The 26,575-nt window shown below is 35.8% G+C and overlaps 2 protein-coding genes and 1 pseudogene across 4 annotated transcripts in view; all 3 read right to left on the reverse strand.

Moving 5' to 3' along the window:
* Positions 1-2,098: 2,098 nt before the first annotated feature.
* The window catches only part of P4ha1 (prolyl 4-hydroxylase subunit alpha 1), a 72,846-nt gene continuing 48,369 nt past the window's right edge, over positions 2,099-26,575 (reverse strand). For all 3 annotated transcript variants that reach the window (XM_047552042.1, XM_047552043.1, XM_047552041.1), the window contains 6 exons: positions 20,322-20,421; positions 10,970-11,023; positions 8,205-8,270; positions 5,339-5,407; positions 4,589-4,685; positions 2,099-3,123 (listed from right to left, as the gene is read on the reverse strand). In XM_047552042.1, the coding sequence (XP_047407998.1) occupies positions 3,053-3,123; positions 4,589-4,685; positions 5,339-5,407; positions 8,205-8,270; positions 10,970-11,023; positions 20,322-20,421 (457 nt within the window). In that variant the 3' untranslated portion in view covers positions 2,099-3,052. The remainder of the gene's footprint in view (positions 3,124-4,588; positions 4,686-5,338; positions 5,408-8,204; positions 8,271-10,969; positions 11,024-20,321; positions 20,422-26,575) is intronic.
* LOC124984793 (enolase-phosphatase E1-like) lies at positions 24,246-25,435 on the reverse strand (annotated as a pseudogene).
* On the reverse strand, positions 24,718-25,745 carry LOC124984454 (ribosomal biogenesis factor-like). Its single transcript, XM_047552045.1, has one exon. It carries the CDS (start codon positions 25,743-25,745, stop codon positions 25,446-25,448), a length of 300 nt encoding a protein of 99 aa, XP_047408001.1. The 3' UTR covers positions 24,718-25,445.

Consider the following 26,575-nt stretch of genomic DNA (forward strand, 5'->3'; position numbering starts at 1 on the left):
TAAGTTATAAAACATAACAGTAGGCTGTCTTATCAGTCTTTCTATCTCAAAATTTATATTTAACTGAAGGCAATATTTATATAGAAAATGAACTTAAAACCCCTCAAGTTAGAGTAAGCAGCCAAGTACTTGTCTGCTGTGGTTAAATTTTGCAAAACACCATCATAGTGGTAGGACAGTATTCAAGGACATTAAGAGAATATGAAATCTACATTTTTCTGATAGATCTGGTAATTCATAATACTCTAGTTTTGGTAATTCATTCCTCTAACTTACCCAGTATTCCTTCTAAAACACTTACTTTAACAGAGTAGAAATAGGCGCTACCAAGAGAAAAGAGATGTTTTTATGTTGCTAATCAGATCAAAATATCATTTTTCTGTTCTGCTTTGTCCTTACAGTCTTTATTTCACAATTATCTATTCTTGCTCAAATGATCACAGTTAATTACGAGGGTGTTTTGGTGGTGTTACACTGTTTCCCATTCAACTATTTAGCCCAAGATGTATGGCCTGTAAGTTCATTTTTCAGTTATCTGGGAGTAAATAGACACCTGGCATGCACCTTACATACAGTGATTGATGCATGCCTGTACATAGATATTTAGAATCTTAGCAGTAAGATTTCTTTCATATACACATAAAAATCAGGTGATAAATTACATGTTACTGCTTACAATAACTCTTCTCAACCCTCTTCACATATAATAACCTTACTATTACTATTACTGAAGTAAATGGCTGATTGCTTCTTTCATTATTATCATTAGCTAAAGAATCCTAAAGTTGACTCATTCTTTTACTAGGTTGTTGCCTACTTATCATATTCACATATTCTGCTGTTTTGGATGTTCTGATGGATATATCAATTAACTCCATATTGGTAATAACTGCAATTTTTTTAATAATGAATAATGAAATGTCTCAATTTGAAGGATAGGCCTAGGGTTGTTGAGGAAACCAGTTTCCACATTTTCCAGGAGAGTTCTAGCTCATTAATTTGAAAGGTCAGCATTAAAAAAAAAAAAATCCTGACAGTTGAACCCTAGGCTTCCTGTTGTTTTTTTTGTTTGTTTGTTTGTTTTTTTTCATCTGGAAGGAACAATCACTGATATTTATGAAATTGTGGAGGGTTCCGTAAGACCTAACTCTGAAAGGAGTTTACCAATCCCCATGTGGAATTCTGGGTGAATAATAGTGAGGAAATTTGTAAGGTCATGGAATATGCAATTTCCTTTCAAAAGTTATTTTACTTGCTAAAACACATAATGGCAATAAATTTTTATTTTCTATATTTTGAACATCCATTTTATTTCTATACTTTTGAATTTGTTGCTTCTATCTTAACTAGAAATTTTTGTTGTTGTTCTGGGGACTGAACTCTGGATCTTACTTATGCTAATAAGCATGTGCTCTACCACTGAGGTACATTCCAACATCCCCAGCCTAAAAAAGTGTGGGGGGGGGGGGGGAGAGAAGAATCTATGGTTGCAAAACTTTGAGTGGATGAAAGTGTTGAACTTTTTAATATTTTTGGTTAAAATACTTGGGGTGGAGTAGAGGGTAGATGAAAGGAACTTTGTAGTTCATTTTATACATAGGTAAAAATAATAGCTACTTCTCCACAGAATTAAACCCAAACCTTCCTTACGTATTAAAAATGCATAAAGGATAAAGAACCAGGATTCACCACAAGTAATATAAAAACTCATGGTCAATTAACATAAGTTCACAGCTTCACTCTATTATACCCTATTTCTGAATAGGAGAAAGCTTTAAGTACCATTAATGTAATAGCCCCATAACCAAAGCTGAGCTCTCTAAAGGAAACTTTAGGTTTTTTTTTTTTTAAGCTATCAAACCCAGGGCCTTGGGTATACTAGGCAAGCTCCACCACTGAGTTATAACCCCCAGCCTAACAAATACATTTGATTAAGTATCTGCAACTTCAGTCTTTATCTCCCATGACAATGTGTTGGTGTGAGTGAGAACCAGAGTATAACTTAATCCTATATATTAAAGAGGTAAAATAAATTAGAATTAACCCATTATTGCTCTATCAATCAGATTTAAATATAAAAAATACCACACAGAAAACAAACATTTAAAAAAAAAGATTTAAGATCATAAATAGGTCGTTGTTGACACAACACATTTCAGAATTTTTTTTAAAACATTTTGGTTTTTTAAGAAAAAGATTTTTTAAAAAAATCAATTCCCTCCTTGAAAGGACCTGTACATTTTAAAACTTCCAGTCTTACATAAGGCACAATATTTAATCAGAATGCCAATATTACCACCCTGCTGTAGTAGGAATAAGATGCAAGGTACTGGCACTAAGAAACAAAATTTCTGGAAAAAAAAAAAAAAGTCATTTAAGAAAAAGGACAAAAGACTAACTCATGAGCATTTTTGTTAAAAATGCCTAGTGTTGTAGAGGACTTTCTGTTAAAAAACTTAAGTATTTTAACTCACCACAGAGGAGCTATAAGAAAAGAGGGGCATTGGCAAATATGTTTTCTTTAAAAACTTACCAAAAACAAAAACAAAACAAAAAAACCCAGCTTTGAATAACGTATGGAGGGGGCAAAAATCATCTAGAACCCGGATTAGAGTCCTAGTTTATTACTATTAAAGTATATTCAGAAAATAAACAGGAAGACTTGGTTAGTATAACACTGTAAGGCATTTGTTTGGCCTACCATCCTACAATGGAGATAGAGTGAAATATTAAAATCACGATGCTTAAATTATATTTTATCCTGCTAAAAAATTCTTTAAAATATAACATGAAATTTAAAATTCCTCATTTTTAACTTTCTCGTTTCCTGTGGTATCAACTGAACTTTAAAGTTTTATACAATGTGGTGATTTAGTGTCTTAAAAGAAAAAACCCAAAGTGATTGTCCACAGATGAAACACCGGATGAGGTTCATGACTGAATCAATCATGGAGTGTTAGTCAATTGTAAACTCTTGAAGGTTAAAACTAGGAACTGTGTATCGGACACTAATTAGAGTAAAAGAATAGGCATAGAAAGGAAAGCCTGTTTGTCATTCCAATTCTGATAAGGTACATGGTCTTCGAAATTCTTGTCCACGTTCATGGAGCCATTTATTAGATACTGTGAAAGAGAAAAAAGAAAAAATATTAATTTTCTTCCCTTCTAAAAATTGGTCTGTAACAAAGTTTTCCCAAGACCAAGATCAGACATTAAACACTTGACCTGGAAGCACAAGATTTTGTTATCTATGTATTTGTATGTGTACATACATATGTATATTTGAGTCTGTGCATTTCCTTAAGTTTCCAGTGTGAAGCTTGCAATGAGACACAGATGGGATTCAGACAGAGCAGGACATTGTTTTACCTTTCAAAGTAAGACATCCAAAATAAAAATGAATGCAAACTTTCCAATCTAGAGGAGCAACTCTGATCAACCACTACTATTATGTGCTCATTAATTTTCCTCGGTTCCAAGATAATTTTTACATCCCAAAGAAATTCTCTCCTTCATCTCCAGTATCAAACTAGGTACCTTTTTTAACTGCTCTTTTACCTTTATCATCCCTTGAATCTGATCATTAGTCATCAAACTCTCACTTCTCCTTAGGTTTTTCTTTTGGTACTATGGATTGAACCCAGGAGTGCTTAAGCACTGCAACACATCCCCAGCACATTTTACTTTAAGACATTGGGGGGGTGGGTGCTGGCCTTGAACTCGCGATCACCCTTCACTCTCCGGAGTTGCTGGGATTACAGGCATAGCCATTATGTATCTTGAATCTACTGTTTGTCTCTTAACCCTTCTGCTGCTGCTTTAGTTCAGGCTTTCACTTCACCATTGCCAACTTAGTGGAAAAAGCCTGTGAAACTGAACTCTCCCCTGTTGTCTCTCCTTATTGTAATCCAGTGGTTCTCAAACTCAATCACTGGAGACAATTTAAGAAGTGAGATCTGTTTATCAGAAATTAATCTTGCTATTTCTAAGAGACATAAGTTACTACTGACACACTGAAATGTATATATGGGTTAATACATATTATTTTTTTTTTACCTTTTTCTTTATTTCCATGGTTGTCCCTCAGGAATGCTTCTTCATTTTGTACCCTAGGTGCTACTCTAGCCTCACACTCGTCCTGACCCCTGACATGCTTGAAAAATTACTATCCTGTCTTAAGGACCAACTATTAAAAATTAGGCATTAAAGAAGGCTTCCAAAACTTAGGAGTCACCATCTTCTGTTTACATCTTTGTATTAGTGTGTACTGCATGATACTGCTTGATACTATATAGTAATAATTCATAAATCAGACTCTTAAACTCCTGAGGGGAAGATGTTTTATTCAACTTTGAGTCTATGTTTCTTGGAAGAACAGGTGGAAGTGGAAGTTAAAAATAACTCATCAAAATCCTGATCTGAAAAAATACAAATTTATATTAAGATTGGGGATTTACCTGGTTGAATCACATACAATGGTAATCATAAGAGGCAAAACTATGGGAGGAGGTGTTTTTGTTTAAGGTGTAGAATACAAGTTTCAAACACGAGACAAACATTCTTTTCAGGGAATATAAGAAATACTTACCCCATTTGTTTCCAACTAGCACTGGACAGGCTGCGTGCCGTGTACTATAATCTCCTTCTCCACTGGCAAACAGATTATACCAGAAAACGGCAGTTCCCTGTGAGAAACAATTCAAAATTATCCCCAAATAAAATGCCTGGTATTACTTTCTTTCTCTCGTTTTTAATTGTTGGGATTACAGGTGTTCAACATAGCTGGGCTCTTGTCTGTATCTTTTTTTTTTTTTTTTCCTAACATTTCTTTTATTTTCATGTGGTGTTGAGGATTGAACCCAGTGCTTCACACATGCTTGGCAAGAGCTCTACCACTGAGTCACAACCTCAGCCCCAGGTTATCACTTTCTATAGTAGTTAAATATTTGTTTCCTCTTGGGAGCTTTATATCTCCCCCTAAAACTCTGAAAGTGATAAAATCACTTCAGGAACTTTTACTGATTATACAAAAAAGTTAATACCACAAAGCTTCTTGACCAGAGTATTTGCAAAAACAAAGATAATCTAGTAATGGCAATATGAAGAGGAAAAAAACATGAAAACCAATGTTAGGAATGAGAACTTTCAAATACCAATCCCTAGTTATTACTACCTCTAGGTACCTCATGGTAATTTGTACCATAAATCTAGAGATAATGTAGTCCTCAAAGGATACTACCTTTAAAAATTTAACAATTAGACCATGAAATACTGTTGCATCTCTTCCTCAGGGGCAAAACAGACAAAAAAAAACCCTCCCACAACAAACCCAGCTTACTTTTTTAGGCCAAACACTAGCTCCTACTTCAGGAAAAACAGTGGCTCCTCCTGCAGACACATCACTCATCTACAAGGGACAAGAGGGCATCATCAAAGTGTAAGTAGACTGAAGTTTTACATGCCATTGAGGAAAATTTGATATTGAATCCCAGAATACTGGGGACATATAGATTCCTATTTATATAACTGGGCTTTGCATACTACTCAATTAAAGTAAAAGTCACAAAAGAATGCTTAACAGGAAGGGAGATGGGGATATAATTTGAGATAGGCAAAGGGAAAAAGAAATGACTTAAAACAAGTAATAGGCATAAATATCTATTTTACTGCACTAGTATGTAATCTCCACGGAGACCAGAGTGTCATTTGTTTTGCACTGCTGATTTTCAGCATCTAGAATAGTAATTCAAGAACAGTAGGTGCTCAACAAATATTTCTTTAAATAAAATTTAAACAAATCAGCTTTATCATATCTCATGCTAGGTGATCAATACATTAAAAATTAGAAAATGAAAAGATTATATGAAGTTATAGTCATGAAGGAAACCTAGAATTAAAAAGAAATCTTTCAAATTAACAAGCACATGGACCAAAATAAGGTAAAGGAAATACAGTTCATATAGGATCATATAGTGAAGTTTTTTTTTTTAAAGCAACAGAATGTATAGATTTTGTTATCACAAAGAAAACCTAATATGCGTTATCAGTTTATCTAAAATAAGACTTATAAATACAAAGATAAGATTTTTGGGCAATATCACCCCCCAAAATACAAGGTATGAGCTCACATCAGACAGCATAAATCAAGATAAAAAGTATTAATGAAGGGTCTTTCACAATAAATGTATAATAATGAAGAGTTAATATCTCTTAAACAATGAGAAAATCAACCTTAAAGATATTTAGAAGTTGTATGTGATAGGACTCTAATATAATAGACCAAATATTATAACATCAAATTCACAAAGCAAAGACATGAGAAACCCAGAAACTAAGGAAACACTAGTGGCTCTAAAACATCTGAAATATGTAAGATGCTTAACCTCTCTTAAGAGAAATACAATAAATAACTGCCAATTTGATTAGTGAAAGATATACAGATGAAAAAATCTGACAAATGTATTACACTTAGAGGTGGGATAATTTGGTACAACCTCTATGGAGAGCTCACTTCTAGAAAGTATATATGATTTCACAGCCTAAAATCATACTGTACTAGTTTCACTCCTGGTTTTCCCTTTGTGATATTTCACTTTATTTTACATAAAACTTAGTAATGTACCTTACCTCCTTTCAGAAACTAGATGGAGTTGTGAGAAGGATGAAAATAGGGAAGAAGAGAGAGAGGGAAGGTAAGAGGGTGAAAAGGTGGAATGGAGGTAGGGAGAGAGGAAGACAACAGACTGAGCAGAGAGACAGACATTGGTAGGGAGTGAGATACTAAAGATAGCAAAGACAATTCCATAAAATTCCAGTAAGAGTAAGAGATAAATAATGAAATCAGCAAAATTAAGTCTAGTTACAAATACATCTTTAAAATTAAAGGTCACAGCCTTGTAACAAATGTATTTTTCCAAATATAATACATCCAAATACCTTTCATTCTACATGTTTTTTGTTTTGTTTTTGGGAAGTGCCTGAGATTGAGCCCTGGGTCTCATGCATATTATCCACAACCAGCTACCACTGAACTACACCCAAAGCCCCTACATTCTCTTTTTACATGACACCAACATTCATCTCAAGTGGTAGGACCTATATTCCCTCACCTTGAAGCTGAGCAGAACTTTGTGATTGCTTCAATTAATATAATACAGCAAACATTACACTTACTACACTGTATGACGTCTAAGGGTAGGTTATAAAAATGCCATGTACTTTTGCATTGTTCTTTTGGGATGCTTGCTCTTGCAGTCTAGACACCATGCTGTGAAACAGCACAGGTCACATGGATTGACTAAATTGAGGTATGCTGTCAAAGAGCCAGTTTCAACCTTGGCTTCAAGATGATCCTAGTACCAAAATCTGATTGAAAATGCATGAGAAATCTAGAACAGAAACCATGAATTGAGCCAAGTCAACCTCATAACCATGAGATAATATTAAAAGGACTGTTATTTTAAACCACTCAGTTTTGGGTGATTTGTTATGCAACAATAGAAAAGTAGAAGAAATACGACTGAAACTTAATTTTGGGGTTGGGCACATAGCTCTGTGGTAGATGCTTAAAATACATGAGGCCCTGGGTTTGAGCCCCACCAGCACACATACCAATTTCATTTTATATATATGAATATATAAAATTTTAAAAAGATCAGTTTTGAAACTTGAACAATGTCAGAGTTGTTAGGGCTTTTGGAGTACTGCAATGTGCTATTTGATCTGGGTACCAGTTACCAGATGTGTTCACTTTGAAAAAATTACCAAGATTAATGTGTGTACTCTTCTGATAATTTAATAAAAGTTTTAATTTGGGGGCTGGGGTTGTGGCTCAGTGGTAGAGCGCTTGCCTGGTATGTGTGAGGCACTGGGTTTGATTCTCGGCACCACATATAAATAAATAAAAAATAAAGGTCCATCAACAACCAAAATATTGTTTTAAAATTTTAACTTAAAATGTGAATATATGAGCTTTTATATATACATATTATACATGACAGAATAGTCCCATTGATCATTGAGTATGAACTAAATTTAAATTTTCAAGTTTTTCATATTTCTACATTGAACATCTATATTACAAACTGAAAAAGTTAATTTTAAACTTTAAACTAGGATGCTAAATAAGCTCAACTGTTAAGCATAGTTCCTATCTAAATGTCATGTGATCAAATCCCAACTTAAAAATATTATCCATAACTTACATAAAACAGCCACGTAGCAATTCTATTTCCTGTCCCCAGCTCTTTGAAAGCATCTGGCTCATCTTTCTGTGAATACAACAGTGAATTCAATAATATAAAATTCAACAATACAAATACTCTAATGACAACTGAACATCAGTAGAAATAAGCTGAATGACATGCCAAATATTCCCTTATTATGTCCATAAGCATATTCAGTATCTGTTCAAGTACCTGTTGATTCAGCTTGCATACTGGATACTTTCAACAAAATCATTAGGGGGTAAAACATACTTGTTAGCTTAAATAATAGCAGCCAGCATTAAATGACCATAGATTATTTAAAAGACATGACAGTCATCTCTTACTTACACTCCTGAAGTTTATTCTCTGTGGACAAAAAATTTACGCTGAGATTGACTTTCAGCTTATAACTCCCTAAATACTTCAATTCTGATTGTCTATCTTTTGGATAATCAACACTAATCAGGTTGGAGACTTCATGTCTAGCTATTTAAATCTAAATTAAAATACAGAAAATCTCTTTGCATTTATGAAAATGTCCCTTCCACACAAATTTATACACATCTTTACTGGTAATAACCAAAAATTGAGAACAATCCAAATGTTCTTCAAAAGGTGAATGGGTAAACTGAGGTACATCTATGCTATGGAATACTAATAAGCAATAAAAATCAATATTGTGGTGTCCCTTGAGGGAATTATGCTTAGTAAACAATCTCAAAAGGATTGATATTGTATGTTTCAATTAATATAACATTTATGAACTAACTGAAGTAGAACAGATTGTTGGTTACCAGCAGTTAAGGATGGGAGGAGGAAGGCTGTATGTAGCTATAGAGCAGTACTGCAAGGGAACATTGCTGTGATGCTATAGTGATGCAGCTTGACTACAGCAGTAAGTACATAAAGCCACAACATGTGCAGAAACTGTAGAGAGCCACAACTAGAAACATGTGCAAGTATAAGTGGTAGAATATGAATACGCTTTGGGGATATGTTAAGGCCCAGTTCCAGGTTTGAATATTTGACAGTACAAAACTTATGCAAGATATTAACACTGAGGGAGGCTGGATGAGGGGTACATGGGCCCTCCCTGAATGTGTGTTTGCTACTTCCTATGAATCAATAATTTAAAAAGTTAAAAACACTTAGTTTTGTAATGTCAAGGCTTTAACTGTATAGTTTTCGACACCATCAAAAACCTTCATATTTTTCAATAACTGCAAACAGAAGGAAAACAGACTTTACATGACTCCATAGAAAAAAGGCCCAGAATTCTGGGATTAAGCCAGTAGAGGGTTTTTAAAAAAATACTTTTTTTTTTTTTCCCCAGAAAACAAAGAATCTACCCTTATTTAATAATGGAAGCCAAGAATGTTGTGGATACATGGGGCACATTCCTTAGATGTTTTTACAATAAAGATTAAATTAAGATTTGGTAATGTTATACTTCAAAGTTAAATATATTAAAGTAAAAAGAGACCAGCATTTATTAGTCTTAAACTAAGAGTACTTTGCAAGCAGCACAAACTTTTTGTAAACTGCTTTAATATTACCTACCCTCTAAGCTTTCTAGTCTCTAGTCTATCTTTCATGTTTCTTGTTTTAATTCTCTATTTTTTAAATCTTACTATGTTGCTCAGGCTGCTCTGAAACTTCGGGGCCTCAAGTGATCCTCCTGCCTCAGCTTCAAGTAGCTGGGAATACAAAAACATACCACTGTGCCTGGCTTCTTTTTATTTTCCTGTCTTAAAATGCATTGTAATTGCTTCATATCTATTGGCCAATTCACTTCCTCTGTCTCCAATCTGTTTTGAACTTACCCATTAAAATTTAATTCTCAATTATTTTTTTTAATCTGGAACTTCCCTTATTTTTCATATATGCCAATTCCTTTTTATAGTTTCTTTTGTCCTGTTCTTTAAGAACTATGTATTCATTTTACATTATATATCTGATAATTTTAGAATCTAAAATCCTGGGGATGTCTGTCACTTGCCTTAGTCTTACCAATAGTGTCTGATTTTTTACCAGACAGTGATTTTTTTAAAAAGAGTCCATGTTTATAGCTTAAGTGCTACAATGAGGATTGTCCCTCTCTAGGTAGGATATGAATTTTTCTGTCACATCAAGGAGTGCCACCAAGCTGAACAGTCTCTTCTTTTCCAGAGTAGTAAAAATTCAAATCCAAGATTTATGTGAGGGTAGGCCTATGCTTTAAAACTTCTAGAACTTCTCATACTCACCCCAGCCAGGATGGAAACAGATAGCGCTTCTTTAGGCTCAAAGTAGATTATTTTCAAACCCACTCTTTCCTTCACTGAAGGTGTAATCCTTCTGGAGATATAGGTGTGATGCATGAGTTTCACACTGCAGCTCACATTGCGGCAGGTCCTCTCACACAGCTAGTAACCCATAAAGCTCTGGGTTCTTGGAGGAATGTGCCTCTAGCATCAACTATTCTGCCTCCTGTTAACTAATTCTGGTCTCTAGGTATTTTGTTCAGTTTGCCTTTGGGAGTATCCTTTACTTTCTTCCAAGTTTACCAATGCACTTAACCAAGTATCTTACATACTTTTTCAGGTATCTAGGTGTTTTTTACTGCTAAAAAGGCTTTGCAGAGTATGTACTTGCTATGGATTTATAACACTAAAACAACAGAATCAACATGTTGATATTCTTTAACAAGTGTCGTAAGTAATTTTTTCTTTAACAATGTAACACCTAAGCTTCAGTGGATTCATTAGGTCTCCATTTCTTACCCGTGCAAAGTCAAAATGGGGTTCATATTGTCCTCCAACTCCATAATTTGCGACCTGAAGAAACAATGTATGAAAAGAACTATCAAGATGAATGCTTTAAAAAATTTTCTGTGAGCCCTCTTACATGGTTAGGAACTTTAAGAGAAATGAAAAAGTCAATGAGTGTTCCAAAAAATAGGAATGAAAAACTAAGGATAGTTACTATGTGCAATTTTGAGAACCTTAGTTAATATGCTTTTCTTTAGCAAATGTTTGGGAGACATGCTTTTTCCTAATAATTTAAACTAAAATTCTGAGTTTACAATTTTCACAAATATTTTTCCTTAGAAATGTAAATTTTAAAAAAGGTTCCCTGGGTTGGGGAGATAGCTCAGTCGCTAGAGTGCTTGCCTTGTAAGCACAAGGCCCTGGGTTCAATCCCCAGCACCCAAAAAGGAAAAAAAAGAAAGAAAAAAAAAAAAAAGTAAGTCATTGCCAAAAAAGGTTCTCAAAGTCCCAAATGCTGGCAAATTCCCAATGGCCTTTGATAAAATTCTTTTTCTTAAATATTTTTTCTTTGCTCAGGTAAAAATGAGAAGTCGAGAGATCCAAGATGGCAGACTAGAGGAAGGCTGCATTCCTTGTTGCTTGGTAAGTTTCTCCATGAGGCAGCTGTCACTACCCATTGATTCTCTGCTGTTTACCCCATTTATCCAGTGGGGTACCTGAGAGGGGGGGTTACCCGCGGTCTGCCAGCATATCGCCTGCCTTTTAAGTGCAGATTGCTCACTGATTGCCACCTATCATCTGCCATTTGCCCACCTCTTGCCTGCCCCTTGCCTGCCTTTTATCTACCCGTTGCCCACTGACCAATGTCCACTTGGCAATTGTCTGCCATTAGTCTGCAGACAGTGTGCAGACCACTCACAGACCACCAGCAAAACACCTGCTACCCGCTGCTACCTAGAAGTTCATTGTCACAGTACCCACAGGTTTGGTTATATGCAGATGCTGCCAACTTGGGACAACAGCCATGACCTGCAGGTTTGCCACCACCATCTTGGAGCGTGGTAACCTTGGTCTGGGGACTCAGGCCACAGCCTGGAAATATATTGGGGTACCTGCAGGTTTGGCTGCACCTGAGGTCTTAGTGCATGTATGGTAGTGGCTGCCATCTGCTGCCTCTTCGCAGGGTCACTTCTTTGTGTGAGTGCATCACTGGTAGTCTCTCTGCAAGTTAAAAGGGCATTGAGACCTTAGGACTGTAGTAAGAGAGGGTCTGGGTAAGCTGAAGCCCAGGTCCATCAGATGGCAGCAGGGTTTGTTGGGCCAGTCTGGGTCTGGCAAGCCTGTGAAAAGCCAGAGACTACAGGCAGCTCTCTGGGGGAGCACAGGTTGAAGAAACTGAAGAAAACTGGGCTCTCTCCAACTCAGTGACTCCTGAAGTGCACAGGGACAGAGGGGCCAGCTACGATGGTGGGAAAACTGTAAGAGGGTATGTAGATATTTTGCTATCGGCTCACCCACCCAACCAGTCCAGCACCTGCTGGACTGAAGCTAACATCAAACCCACCTATCTGCAGAGAAGGGAAGTTGAGAAAAATTTTGAAAACAAATGGAAGCAATCATTCCATTTTCCATTGAGACTTTCTCCTTTTTTCGCCCTCTCAAACCTCTACCATTTTTCCAAATATCTGAATAGCATATAACAGTTGTGCGTTCTTATATTTTTATTTTTTGGGTGCTAGGGATTGAACCCAGGGCCTTGTGCTTACAAGGCAAGCACTCTACCGACTGAGCTACCTCCCCAGCCCCCTTGTATATTTACTTTTTTAAAAAATTTGTACATATTTTTTTCTCTCACCTTCCTGTCCCCTGGATTATCTTTCTCACTTCTCTCATACTAACAGCCAACCAACCTCTATTAATTCCTCCCTCACTCTCACCATAAATTTTTACTCTATCTTCTCTCCCTCTCCCTCATAAACATCACATCTTATACTACTTCTCTTCCCTCACTGTCCATCATTTGAAACGGTAAACACTTTTAGCAAACTTACTGTTTATACTGTAGACAATAATTGAATACTTCATTTCTGTCTATTGTGACAAAACAATAAATGCCTTAATAGAAGCCCCATTTGGTTTAAGGTGGTATATTGTTTTCATTAAGGTGGTATATTGGTCTCCCTGGAATAGGGATATAGCTCAGTTGGTAGAGTGCTTGCCTCACATGCACAAGGGCCTGGGTTCAATCCCCAGCACCACACACACAAATATATTGGTCTCCCCCTTAACGGTGAGGTACTAGAAGCCTTCAGGTTATAAGACTACAGGGTGGAATCTATACAGCCTCAGCTCCATACTGCTAGATGAGAAGACAAACAACATGAAAAAACAAGGGAAAAATGTACCTCAAACCAAGATGTTCCAACAATAGAATCCACAGATGACACAGAAGAAGAAATGTCAGAGAAGGAGTTTAGAAAATACATAGTTAAGGGCTGGGGAGATAGCTCAGCTGGTAGAGTGCTTGCCTTGCAAGCACAAGGCCCTGAGTTCGATCCCCAGTACCGCCAAAAAAAAAAAAAAAAAGGAAAATACATAGTTAGATTGATCTTAGTAATATTGATCTTAGTAATAAAGTATGGTATTGGGAGAAAATACAGGAAGTGAAAAAGATCACTTCAATAAAGAGGCAGAGAATAATAAAAAGGAATCAAGCAGAAATCCTTGAAATGAAGAACAATACACCAAATAAAAAATTCAATGTAAAGTATCACCAACAAACTAGACCATTTGGAAGACAGAACCTCAGACAATGAAGACAAAAATATATACTTTTGAAAATAATGTTGACCGCACAGAGAAGATGCTAAGAAACCATGAACAGACCAAATTTAACATTTATCAGAATAGATGAAGATGTGGAGATATAAACCAAAGGAATGCCCAATCTCTTCAATGACATATCAGGAAACTTCCCAAATCTAAAGAATGAAATGGAAAATCAACTGTAAGAGGTTTACAGTACAAATATACAAAATTACAGCAGACCACACCAAGGCACATTATAATGAGAATGATTAACATACAGAATGACAGAATTTAAAGGCTGTGAGAGAAGAAAAAAACCAAATTACATATATGGGGAAACCAATTCAGATCTTAGCTGATTTTTCAACCCAGACCCTCAATGCCAGGACGTCCTGGAGTAACATGTATCGAGCTCTGATGGAAATGGATGCCAACCGAGAATTTTATATCCACCAAATTAAGCTTCACATTTGAAGATGAAATAAAAACCTTCCATGATAAAAGTTAAAAGAATTTACAACTAGAAAGTCTGCACTATAGAGCATTATCAGCAAAATATTCCATGAGGAAGAAATGAAAAAAACAAGGAAAACCACAAAAGGAGGAAAAGGAAAGGAAAGGTCAATCAAAGGAGAAACCAAGTCAAGTTAAAAACCAAAAATAAACCAAAATGACCAGGAATACGAATCATATCTCAGTAATAACCCTGAATGTTAATGGCCTAAACTCATCAACCAAAAGATATAGAGTGGCAGACTGGATTAAAAAAACAGACCCAACAATATGCTGTGTTCAAAAGACTCGCCTCCTTGGAAAAGACATCTACAGACTGAAGGTGAAAGGTTGGGAAAAAACCTCTCACATGGACTGTGTAAACAAGCAGGGATTTCCATCCTCATATCAGACAAAGTGGACTTCAAACCAAAGTTAATCAGAAGGAATAAAGGACATTTCATACTGCTTAAGGGAATCATACACCAACAATACATTACAATCATATATGTATATCCCAAACAATGGAGCATCTACGTACATCAAACAAACCCTTCTCAATTTCAAGAATCAAATAGAACACAACACAATAATACTGGATGACTTTAACACACCTCTCTCACCACTGGATAGATCTTCCAAATGAAAGCTAAACAAACTATAGAATTAAATGATACAATCAATGATTTAGATGTAAGGGACATAGAATATTTCATCCATTGAGCAAATACACTTTCTTCTCAGCAGCACATGGATCCTTCTCTAAAATAGACCTTATGTAATGCCATAAAGGAACCCAGCAAATACAAAAAATAGAAATACTACCCTGCATTCTATCAGATCAAACAGAATGAAACTAGAAATCAATGATAAAATAAAAAAACTGAAGCTACTCCAACACCTGCAGACTAAATAGCATGCTATTGAATGATGAATGGTTAAAAGAAATCAAAGAGGAAATTAAAAAAAAAATACTTAGAGGTAAATGAGAACAGTGATACAACATATCTAAACCTCTGGGACACTATGAAGGCAGTGCTAAGAGGAAAGTTTATTACATTCAGCTCATACATTAAAAGAATAAAAAGTCAACAAATGACCTGACATTACATCTCAAAGCCCTAGAAAACAACACCAAAAGCAGAAGACAGGAAATTAAAATCAGATGAAATCAATGAAATAGGAACAAAAGAAACAAATTAATAAAACAAAAAGTTGATTCTTTGAAAAAAAATAAAATGGATAAACCCTTAGCCACACTAACAGAGAAAAAAAAATTACTAAAATTTGTGATGAAAAAGGAAATATCACAACAGATACTATTAAAATACAGAAGATAATTAGAAACTATTTTGAAAATTGATACTCAAAAAACAAAATAGAAAAACTTGAAGCCATCAACAAATTTCTAAAGGCGTATGATCTACCTGAACTGAATCGGGAGGACATACACAATTTTTTTTTTTTTTTTTTTTGCGGTGCTGGGGATTGAACCCAGGGCCTTGTGCTTGCTAAGCAAGCACTCTACCAACTGAGCTATCTCCCCAGCCCGACATACACAATTTAAACAGATCATTTTCAAGCAATGAAATAGAAGATGCCATCAAAAGCCTACCAACCAAGAAAAGCCCAGGACCAGATGGATTTGCAGCCAAATTCAATAAGACCTTCAAAGAAGAATTAACACCAATACTCCTCAAATTATTCCACGAAATAGAGGAAGGAACCTTTCCAAACTCATTCTATGAAGCCAGTATCACCCTGATACCAAAACCAAAGACACAATAAGGAAAGAAAACTAAAGAACAATATCCCTCATGAACACAAAAATTCTCATAAAATTCTGGCAAACTGCATCTAAAAACATATTAAAAAGATAGTGCACCATGACCAAGTAGAGTTCATGCCTGGAATGCAAGGTTGGTTCAACAAAGGTAAATCAATAAATATAATACATCACATCGAAAGACTTAAAGACAAGAACCATATGATTATCTCAATGGGACACAGAAAAGGCGTTTGACAAAATACAGTACCTCTTTATGTTCAAAACACTAGAAAAAATAGGGATAGTAGGAACATACCTCAACATTATAAAAGCTATCTACATCATTCTAAATGGAGAAAAATTCAAAGCATTCCCTCTGAGAACTGGAATAAGACAGGGATGCCCTCTTTCACCACTTCTATTCAACATCAGTGTCCTTGAAACTTTAGCCAGAGCAATCAGACAGATGAAAGAAATTAAGGGATACAAATAGGAAAAGAATTCAAATTATTACTATTTGTGGACGACATAATTCTGTATTTAGAAGATCCAAAAAATTCCACCAGAAAACTTCTAAACTCAAGTGAATTTAGCAAATAACAGGATATAAAATCAATATCGATAAATCAAATGCATTTCTATACATAAACAATGAATCCACTGCAAGAGAAATTAGGAAAACTACCCCATTTTCAAAAAAACCCCACAAAACTTGGGAATCAATCTAACAAAAGAGGTGACAGACCTCTACAATGAAAACCACAGAACACTAAAGAAAGAAATTGAAGATCTTAGAAGATGAAAATCTCTCCCATGCTCTTGAATAGGCAGAATTAATATTGTCAAACTGGCCATACTACCAAAAGTGTTATATAGATTCAATGCAATTCTTATTAAAATCCTACTGACATTCTTCATAGAAATAGAAAAGGCAATCATGAAATTCATTTGGAGGAATAAGAGACCCAGAATAGCCAAGGCCATCCTTAGAAATGAGTGAAGTAGGAGGCATCACCCTACCAGACCTTAAACTATACTGCAGAGCAATAGTAACAAAGATGGCATGGTATTGGCACCAAAATCGACATGTAGACCAATGGTACAAAACAGAAGACAGAGACAAACCCACATAAATACAGTTATTTCATACTACACAAAGGTGCCAAAAATATACATTGGAGAAAAGATAGCCTCTTCAACCAATGGTGCTGGGAAAACTGGAAATTCAGATGTAACAAAATGAAATTAAACCTCTCTCTCTCACCCTGCATAAAAATAAACTCAAAGTGAATCAAAGACTTAGGCACTAGAACAAAGACTGTGCCTAATAGAAGAAAAAGTAGGCCCAAATCTTCATCATGTCAGTTTAGGACCTGACTTCCCTACCAAGACTCCTAAAGCACAAGAAGTAAAATTAAGAATCAATAAATGGGATGGATTCAAACTAAAAGGTTTCTTCTCAGCAAAAGAAACAATAATTTGAAAAGAGCCTACAGAATTGGAAGAAATCTTTACCACAAGCACCTCAGAGCACTAGTCTCCAGGATATATAAAGAACTCAAACTTAACACCAAAAAACCCCAAATAACCCAATCAATAAATGGATAGACTTCACAGAAGAATAAATATGAATGGTCAACAAATATATGAAAACATGTTCAACATCTCTAGCAATATATACATGTATATATGTGTGTGTATGTATATATGTACATACACACATATATATTTACAGAGAGATAGAGGGAGGTAACTGATAAAGGAAATATTTACACTGTTGCTATATGAGAGACTCTAGATAGGCAATCAGAGAAATTTAACGAAGGCAAATTTATTATTGTGAGAAAAGTGTGATGAAAAGGAGGAGGATGTCCAGAGGAAAAAATTGTTAACACAGATGAGCCCTCAGATTTTATAACACTAAAGGATAGTGTTGGAAGTGTCTCCAAACTCAGAAGTATGACATAAGGCACAAAAAAGATGTTTACTCTATAAGTGAAATGAAAAGTATTGCTGAAATGATTCTTGCTAAGTTTTTACGAAGAAACATAACACTTTAATTCTTAACTTTTTTTATGTTTTAAATTACCATAAGTGTACTTGTCAAGACAATTCAGTAGAGAAAGGACAGTCTTTCCAATAAACAGTGCTGGGACAATAGATATCCACAGGAAAATAATGAAGTTGAATGCCTACCTCACAATACCGCATGCAAAATTAATCTAAAATCAATCAAAGACCTGAATGGAAGAGATAAAACTAAAATTCTTAGGGTCAGTGGTATAGCTCAGTGTGTGTGCTTAGCATTTGCAAGGCCAGGGGAGGTTCAATCTCCAGTTCTGAAAATGAAAACTATACAACTCTTACATGAATGCACAAATGTAAAAATATTCATAACCTTGAATTAGGTAAGAGCTTCTTAGAAACCTAAAGGCATTAAAAAAAAAAAAAAACCCTGACAAATCAGATTTCATCAAAATCTAAAACATTTGTGCCAATGGATACCTTTAAATTGAAGACAAGTCACAGAATGGGAACAAATATTTGCAAACCACATCTGATAAAGGTCTGGTATCCAAAACACTTGACAAACAATTCAGTCTGAAAATGGGCAACAGATTTTAATTGACATTTTTTTTTTCCCAAACAAGATATAGTAAATGACCAACACAGGAAAAAGATGTTCATTATCATTAGCCAGCAGGGATATGCAAACAAAACATGAGATAGTACTTCAAACTCATTAGGATACCCATGCTGCTTAAAAAAACACACAAACACAACAACACCTGGACCGGTATCAACAGTTAAGGTTGTGAAGAAACTGGAACTCTCACATATGGCTAGTGAGATCATAAAATGGTACAGTCACTTTGAAAGAGTTTGGTAGATCCTCAAATGTTAACCACTCTGGAAAGCAGTATGGAGATTGCTCAGAAAACTTGGAATGGAACCACCATTTGACCCAGTTATCCCACTCCTCGTATATACCCAAAGGACTTAAAATCAGCATACTACAGTGACACAGTCACATCAAGGTTTAAAGCAGCTCAATTCACAACAGCCAAGCTACAGAACCAACCTAGGTGCCCTTCAACAGATGAATGGATAAAGAAAATGTACATATACACATGGAATATTACTCAGCCATAAAAAATAAAATTATGCCATTTGCCAGTAAATGGATGGCTATCATGCTAAGTGAAATAAACCCATCCCAAAAAACCAAAGGCTGAATGTTCTCTGATATGCAGATGCTGACTCCAAATAGGTGTTGGCGGGGAGTGCAGGTTTAATTGATTGGTCAGGGTGGAATGGGAAAAACAGAATGATTTGGACATAGCTCTCCCATGTTCATATATGAATACACAACCAGTGTTAAGTCCACATGTGCAATCACAAAAATGGGAAGTTATATTCCATGTATGTATATGTCAAAATACATTCTACTAGCATGTATAACTAAAAAAATTTTTTAAAATGTTACCATATTGAGCCAGCAAGGCACATTCTGTACATGAAATGGTCACTGCAGAGTTATTCATAATAGCAAAAAGTAGAAATAATCCAAATGTCCAAGTGATGAACAGATACATAAAATGTATCATACCTATAAAGTGGAATATTATTGTGCCACAAAAGGGATTAAAGAATGATATGTGCTTCAACACAAATGAACCTTGAAAATATAATGCTTAGTTAAAAAAGTCAGATCCAAAAGATCACATATATGATTCCACTTATATAAAATACCTAGCAAAGCAAATTCAGAGACAGAAGGAAGACTAGAGGTTGCCAGGGGCTCAGGGTGGGGGAATATAGTATTACAATTTAAGGGGTAGGGATAGGGTTTCTTGCTAGGATGATGAAAATTTCTGGATTTAGATCATGGTGATGGCATGTCAATATTAAAAAACAGAGCAAATTTTATGGTATGTGAATTACATTTCAATTTAAAAATTATTTTAAAAAGTCAAAATTCATAGTGGCTACTTGACAGACTAGGCCTGGGGAATGAAAAAAAATTATAATGTACTTAATGTTAGTATCACATACTTTCAATTTTCTTGCATATTCATGCTCAATAGTATTTTGTGTGTTAACAAATTTAAGTCACAGAACAATCATAATTTTTCCCATTGATTATTAAAATCACACTGCATGGTTTCAGGCAACACGGTTACTTTTTACAGTTCCCAACTATCATGCAAATAAAGGACAGCCTGTTCAGTGTATGAAATTCTCATCTGAAGCCTCTCTTGAAGAACTATTAAAATAACTTGATATTATACCTACCTGTAATTCCTCTGCTGTGGAAACATCTAGTCCTGTTAGATCTTGTATTCTCATATTAATCCGAGACACTACAGGGTTTTCATAGCCAGAGAGCCAGGCACTAAGGACAAGAAAATATTTGCTTTACTGATATTGTTTTATTACATGAAGATCAAGAGCTATAATTGGGAGATGGGTGCTGGGGATTGAACCTAGGGGTGCTCTACCACTGATGCATATAACTGGCCCTTTTTCTTATTTTGAGACAGGGTCTCTAATGTGCCCAGGCGGCTGTGAACTTGTGATCCTCCTGCCTCAGAGTCCCAAGTTGTGATCATATACCACCTGGCAAGAGTTGTGATTTTAAAAATCATAATGTACAGGACAATAAACATTTAAAAGCATTTAGTTGATTTGCTTGTTTGATATGCTTTTTGTCAATATAATTTTTAAAGGATGTCACATTCTATAGTTAGAGGTTGGAAAGGAAAAAAAAAATTCTCTTAGTGTTTCTATAAAAACAGTTGGATTAATGTAGAGAGACTACACTGAGAATTTCCTTCTTTGAGATGACATCTCACCATGTTCCTCAGGCTGGTCTTTTAACTCCTGATGTCAAGCAATCGCGCCTCAGTCTCACATGTAGCTGGGACTATAGGCAATTACCATTGTGCTCTGGCTTATGTTGACAATTTCTAAAAATTCTAGAATACATTCCAAACTGAAAACAACTGTTTCTTTCACATAATGGTAGAGGAACCAACGTGGGGATGGAGGTCAAAGGGTCATATGTATATAATGGTAATACTGTTTTACAGGAAACAATATCATGTATTAAGTTTTGTAAAAATATTCAAACACACCGAGATGGTTACAACAAACTGCTGGTAAGGATATACAGAAACTGGAACCCTCATACATTGCTGGTGAGAACATAAAATGATCAGCCTATTGTGGAAAAAAGCTTGGTACTTCCTCAAAAATGTTAAGTACAACCCAACACCATGGTGTACACCTGTAACCCTAGTTACTTAGGAGGCTGAGGCAGGAGGATTCCAAGTGAGGTCTACCTAGGGTCTTGACTACCTAGCGAGACCCTGTCTCAAAATAAAAAGGGGTGGGGAAGTAGCTCAGCAGTCAAGTGCCCCTGATTTTAATTCCCAGTACCACAAAAACAAATTAAAAAACCAAGAGTTACCATAGTAGCCAGTAATTCCACTTCTAGCCATCTACACAAATTAAATCTTACGTACAGAAATGCTCAGAGCAGCATTACAACCAAAAAAGTGACAACCTAAATTTCCATCAACTGATGAAAAAACCCATAAATGTGGTGTATATATATCCATAAAATGGACTATTACTGAATGGACTATAACGAAAGTTATGCTATGACATGGATGAAACCTTATAAGCATTACATTCAGTGAAAGATGCTAGATGCAAATGGCCACATATTATGATTTCACATATCTGAAATATACAGAATAGGCAAATCTATAGATAAAGAAGATCAGTGATTGCCAGGAAATAGATCAGTGGGGAATGGGAAGTAACTCGTTTTTTTTGGGGGGAGGAGACAAAAATGTTTTGGAATTAGATAATGGTGACAGTTATACAACTAAAAAAATTAAAAATCACTTGACTGCACACCTTTGCAAAATAATAAATTTTCATAGTATGAAAACTATCTCTTTAAAATATACCTCCATCAAAAGGTCCTGGGTTTAATTCCCAGACCCCAAATTACAAAGGAACCCCAAATTAAACTATATCCCCTTCATATATGTTTGCCCAGTCTACTGACCCTTTTCTTTCTTCATTTCTCCTCTCATTAAGCTCTGATTCCATGGTTTATCATTTTAATATTCTTGCTATAAGACTAAATTTAACTAAGAAAAAATCTTGCATCAATTCTTTCTCCAAGGTATACCTGTGTCACCAAACCCTAATCATCAAATAGGGCAGATATGGTCCACTAAAAAATCTCAGAAACCAATTTCAAATGGGCCCTCACTCTTATTTCCTCCTCTATTCTGGACCCCAACCCACCCAGACTCTTCTTTACTCTGCAAATAACAGAAAACTACATCACAGAGAAGAAAAAGCATATAACTTACCTACATTTGCATCCACCTGCTCCTTCTAGTTCCTACAAATTAATCTAGTTTAGATCCCATTACCTCATGCCATCTCAGGAATGAAGCATTACTGATTAGCCCTTCTATGATCAATTCCTCTCTCTTGCACTCCCCCTCCTTATTGTGGTGCTGGCAATTGAACCCAGGGCTTTGTGCATGCTAGGTACCCTACCATTGAGCTACATTCCCAGCTCCATCTTCCTTTTCTTAATACGTCTTCCCACAGCTTTTAATTATGTCTCTCCCATTAATAAATATAGAAAAAAATTTTCCCTCAATTTTCTACCTCCCACCAGCTACCAAACTCCTCATTCCCCTTTTCAAGTAAACTTTTTCAGACTCCTCATCCTAAATCCATTCTAATCCAGTTTTTTTTTGGGGGGGGGCGGGGGAGTACTGGGGCATGAACCCAGGGGCACTTAACCGCTGAGCCACATCCCCAGCCCTTTTTGTATTTTATCTAGAGATTACAGGAGTGCACCACCAGGCCCAGCTCTAATCTAGTTTTAGTCCCTTATCACTCCATTAAAATTGCTCTTGCTAATATTACCCATAATCCTATTGTGCTATTAAATGTAATAACACTTTCTAAGTCTTACTGTTTCTGCCTCAGTAACATCTGAGAGTATTTATTCTTTCTGGAAACTCTTACTCAAACACTCCTCCAGGTATTCCTGCAGTATCTCTGACTTCTTTACAGCCTCCTCCACCACTTTCTACCTCCCTCCTAGGACTTCAACACATCCAATGGAACATGGTTCCTCTAGCCCTAAGGCTAGTGCCATGCCTTTCTCTCTGCCCAGAATACTCTTTTTCACTTTGCAAAATTAAGGCCATGGACAGCACCTTAGACATCATTTCTTCAGAGAAGCCTTTCTTGGCCTCTTCCCCCTCTCAGACTAAGTCAAAGGTTCCTAATACTTTTTCTTTTTTTAAGAGGAGAAGGAAGAAAGAGAAGAAGGAGGTGGCAGAGAAGTTTTTGTTAATCACATGAAACTGGCATGACATCCTATTAGAATCAAACCAGGATAAATAATACTGCTATAAAATTTCTATTTCTTACATCCATTTCAAAGGAAAATATACTTGGCTTTTTGATTATATGGACTGATTTCAGTAATACCATTTTTGTGTGTGTGTATGATATCAGGGTTTGAAACCAATGGTGTTCTGCCACTGAGCTACATCACCAGCCCTTTTTGGTTTTTGAGACCGGTCTCACTAAATTATCCAGGCTGCCTTCTAACTTGCAATCTTCCTACCTCAGCCTCCTGTGAAGCTGGCATTACAGGCGTGTACCCCCATACCTGGCCAGTAAAACCATTTCCCCACCCCACTGCATCCAGTAGAACCATTTAAAAAAAAATAGTAAATGGCAATTAACATCTTCTCAATTGCTACGACACTGTCAGAAAGGCAATTATAAAAACATAACAACTGGCAGGATTAGGAACACTAAGACCCACCTCTATTTCAGCTATTACATCAATGCACCTTGCAGTTTTCTCTCCCAGTTTTACTTTTTTGGAGTACAGTAAATAACACAGGTTTACAGGTAGGTAAGTATTGCAAAATGCCGCTGTTGCAATTTTCTAAATTTTATTCCTTCACACGTAAACCGGGCAATCTATGATTGTTAAGAGTAATTCTTTGAAAACTTTGTTTTTAAAACAGGAAGGCTTCTGAATAACTTCTTAAAACTAGTTTTTCATTTTGGTATATGAGCTTATAAGCATTATGCATTTTGATCTGTATTTTAGTACTTTATGACTATACTTACCTTCAATGAGGGTTAATGTTGAGTTCAAATTCTACTTAGATTTAAAAACTGAACTGAGATCTTTTTCTAATTATATACATTAATGTGGTAATCTAAACATAACACACATATACACTTGTCTATGAATGTACATGTATTTTAAAAAAGGTAAGTTAATTTACCACTAGACTAAAACTAAACTTGAGAAAAAACTCAAGAGTAGTTTGGTTTTCCTTAGAAATTCTTTTCAAGGTTGGAGAGAGCAGGTAGTTTGTTGAAGAATACAATACAACTACATACAGTCTTATCATCTGTTAGTCCCACTTTGCATGTCTTCCCACCTCAGCGATGTGTATGTCAGATTGCTCTGCAGCACAGGTCTCTAGAGTAATGCATATCAGAAACAGGATGCTGTTGGTTGGTCATTCAATGCTATCTGCAATCTTTCAGTAACTCTTCTCTACTTTGTGCCAAGTTTTGGTACCAAAATAACACATTCAAGAATATCTCCCTCTGTAGAATGCCCAAATAGCCTTTGTGTCACTACACTGAGAATAAATACTTTCATTTAAATCTCCATTTACTGAATGCTGTAACTACATATTCAAAGAATTCTGCTTTCTTATGCCCAGCTCTGAATGTTTCTACCCCAATGTAGCCCTATAGCTATTTCAGAAACAGTGGCCAAAACGCATTATCTGCTACAGCCTGGTTCATCTGTTGTAGGACGTCTGCCCTATTCCCAAGCTGTAGGGATCAGAATAGTCCCATCCTTGTGGGAATCCTCTTCAGGCCTGTTTCCTAAAAGGACTTACATTCTGCTGGCACTCCTTTTCTTTCCAAGAGGGAAGATGTGTTTTTGCCTGCAAATATTCTTAGTGTTTTCTTTAATTTAAGGAAATAAGATGTTCTTCACAAAATCAATCTATTTTGTGGCTCCTTTGCTATGTACTGGAACTGCAGTGACTTTGGCATCTGCTGGATGCTACTCCAGGAATCAGCCTAGTAGATGGAAGACTAGAGAATGGCAGCAGCCTTACCCCCAGAAGTCTGGGTTTCTCACAGCCCTCTAACAATCTTGGAGTTAGCAACTGCCTGCTGCCTGAACCTCATCAGGAAAGGCCACCTCCAAGCACCATGAAGTGCAGAAGGCAGCTACTTCTAATATGCTTTGTTTTTGTTGTAGTTGTATGAAACATTTAATTTACTGAACTTTTAAGGGGAATTTGACGCATCACCATTGTATTAAAACTGAGCCATTAATCTCTTGGCCTTGTCAACATTAACTGGTTCATTTTCATGATGCCAAGGACTCAGTTCTTTCTGCAGAAGTTCCAGAGAAAGGTCTTTTGAGAAGTGTGCAAGTTCCTTCTGTAGGTTCACAAAACCTTTATTCACTTGGTTAATTGTTTCATCATTCACAATGTTCATCTTCCTAAGATTAGTAATAATTGGTTTTTCTTTGTTTTTAGTCTTAAAGTTTTTTTGGCTGGCTATGTGAAATACATTCCTGAACTTCTGTCCTCTTAATTTGTTCTTGGTCATTTGTCTTTCACCAGGTCTTCGATACCTGTGTGCAGTTGCTCAAGTTCCAGGCGATGCCATCTGCCTCTAATATACTTTTATAGTACTATACTATCCTTCCTTTCTAGCATTTATCACAGTAATAATTTTACATTTATTTGTTATTTATGGTAGATATCTTAATTTGTCTCAGTTCCAAATACACATAAATGCTGTTTGTTTCTGCTCACCATTATAACTGTAGAACCTACAGTGCCTGGCATGCAGTAGATGCTTAGTAAATATTTGCTGAATGAATGAACAAATTCTGTACACTGCTTAAAACAAATCCAAGATTTATCCTATTTTACCCAAATTCTTTGCCTCTTGTAAATTTATCAGGGCTAGCTGAGTAGGTTTTCTTAGTGAGGAGAATGGGGAAGAATCAAATTATCTTATTGTAAAGAATACAGGTAATGAATATATTAAGAATTTGTTTTTTTAATTTAATAAGCAACCAGCAACTGACTTATATTTATAGTTAACTGCAATGCATAACTGACAAGTGTTCTAATTAACACATATTGATAGCTGTTTCTATTCTATCCTAGAAACTATTACCAAGAAAGAATCTGACTTCTGGTATCTTCACCTTAATTAAGTGTCTATTCCTCTTTTTCTAATACTTTAGAATCATCGTCCTTCAGCCTTACAGAGGCAAACTATTTTTTTTTTTTTCCTTCTATGCTGAGGACTGAACTCAAGGGCCTTGCCTTGCATGTGCATGAGACCCATCTGAGCAGGGAAAAAGTACAGGCAACAAAAAGAATAAACCAAACAGGGCACCATCAAATACCAGTAAAATATCCAGA

This window comes from Sciurus carolinensis, chromosome 5 (assembly GCF_902686445.1).
Source record: "Sciurus carolinensis chromosome 5, mSciCar1.2, whole genome shotgun sequence".
Taxonomy (NCBI): Eukaryota; Metazoa; Chordata; class Mammalia; order Rodentia; family Sciuridae; genus Sciurus; species Sciurus carolinensis.

Bases quoted from the DNA above. Each gene is read 5' to 3' on its own strand.
- LOC124984454 (XM_047552045.1), bottom strand. From the start codon at position 25,745: ATGACCAAGAACAAATTAAGAGGACAGAAGTTCAGGAATGTATTTCAC.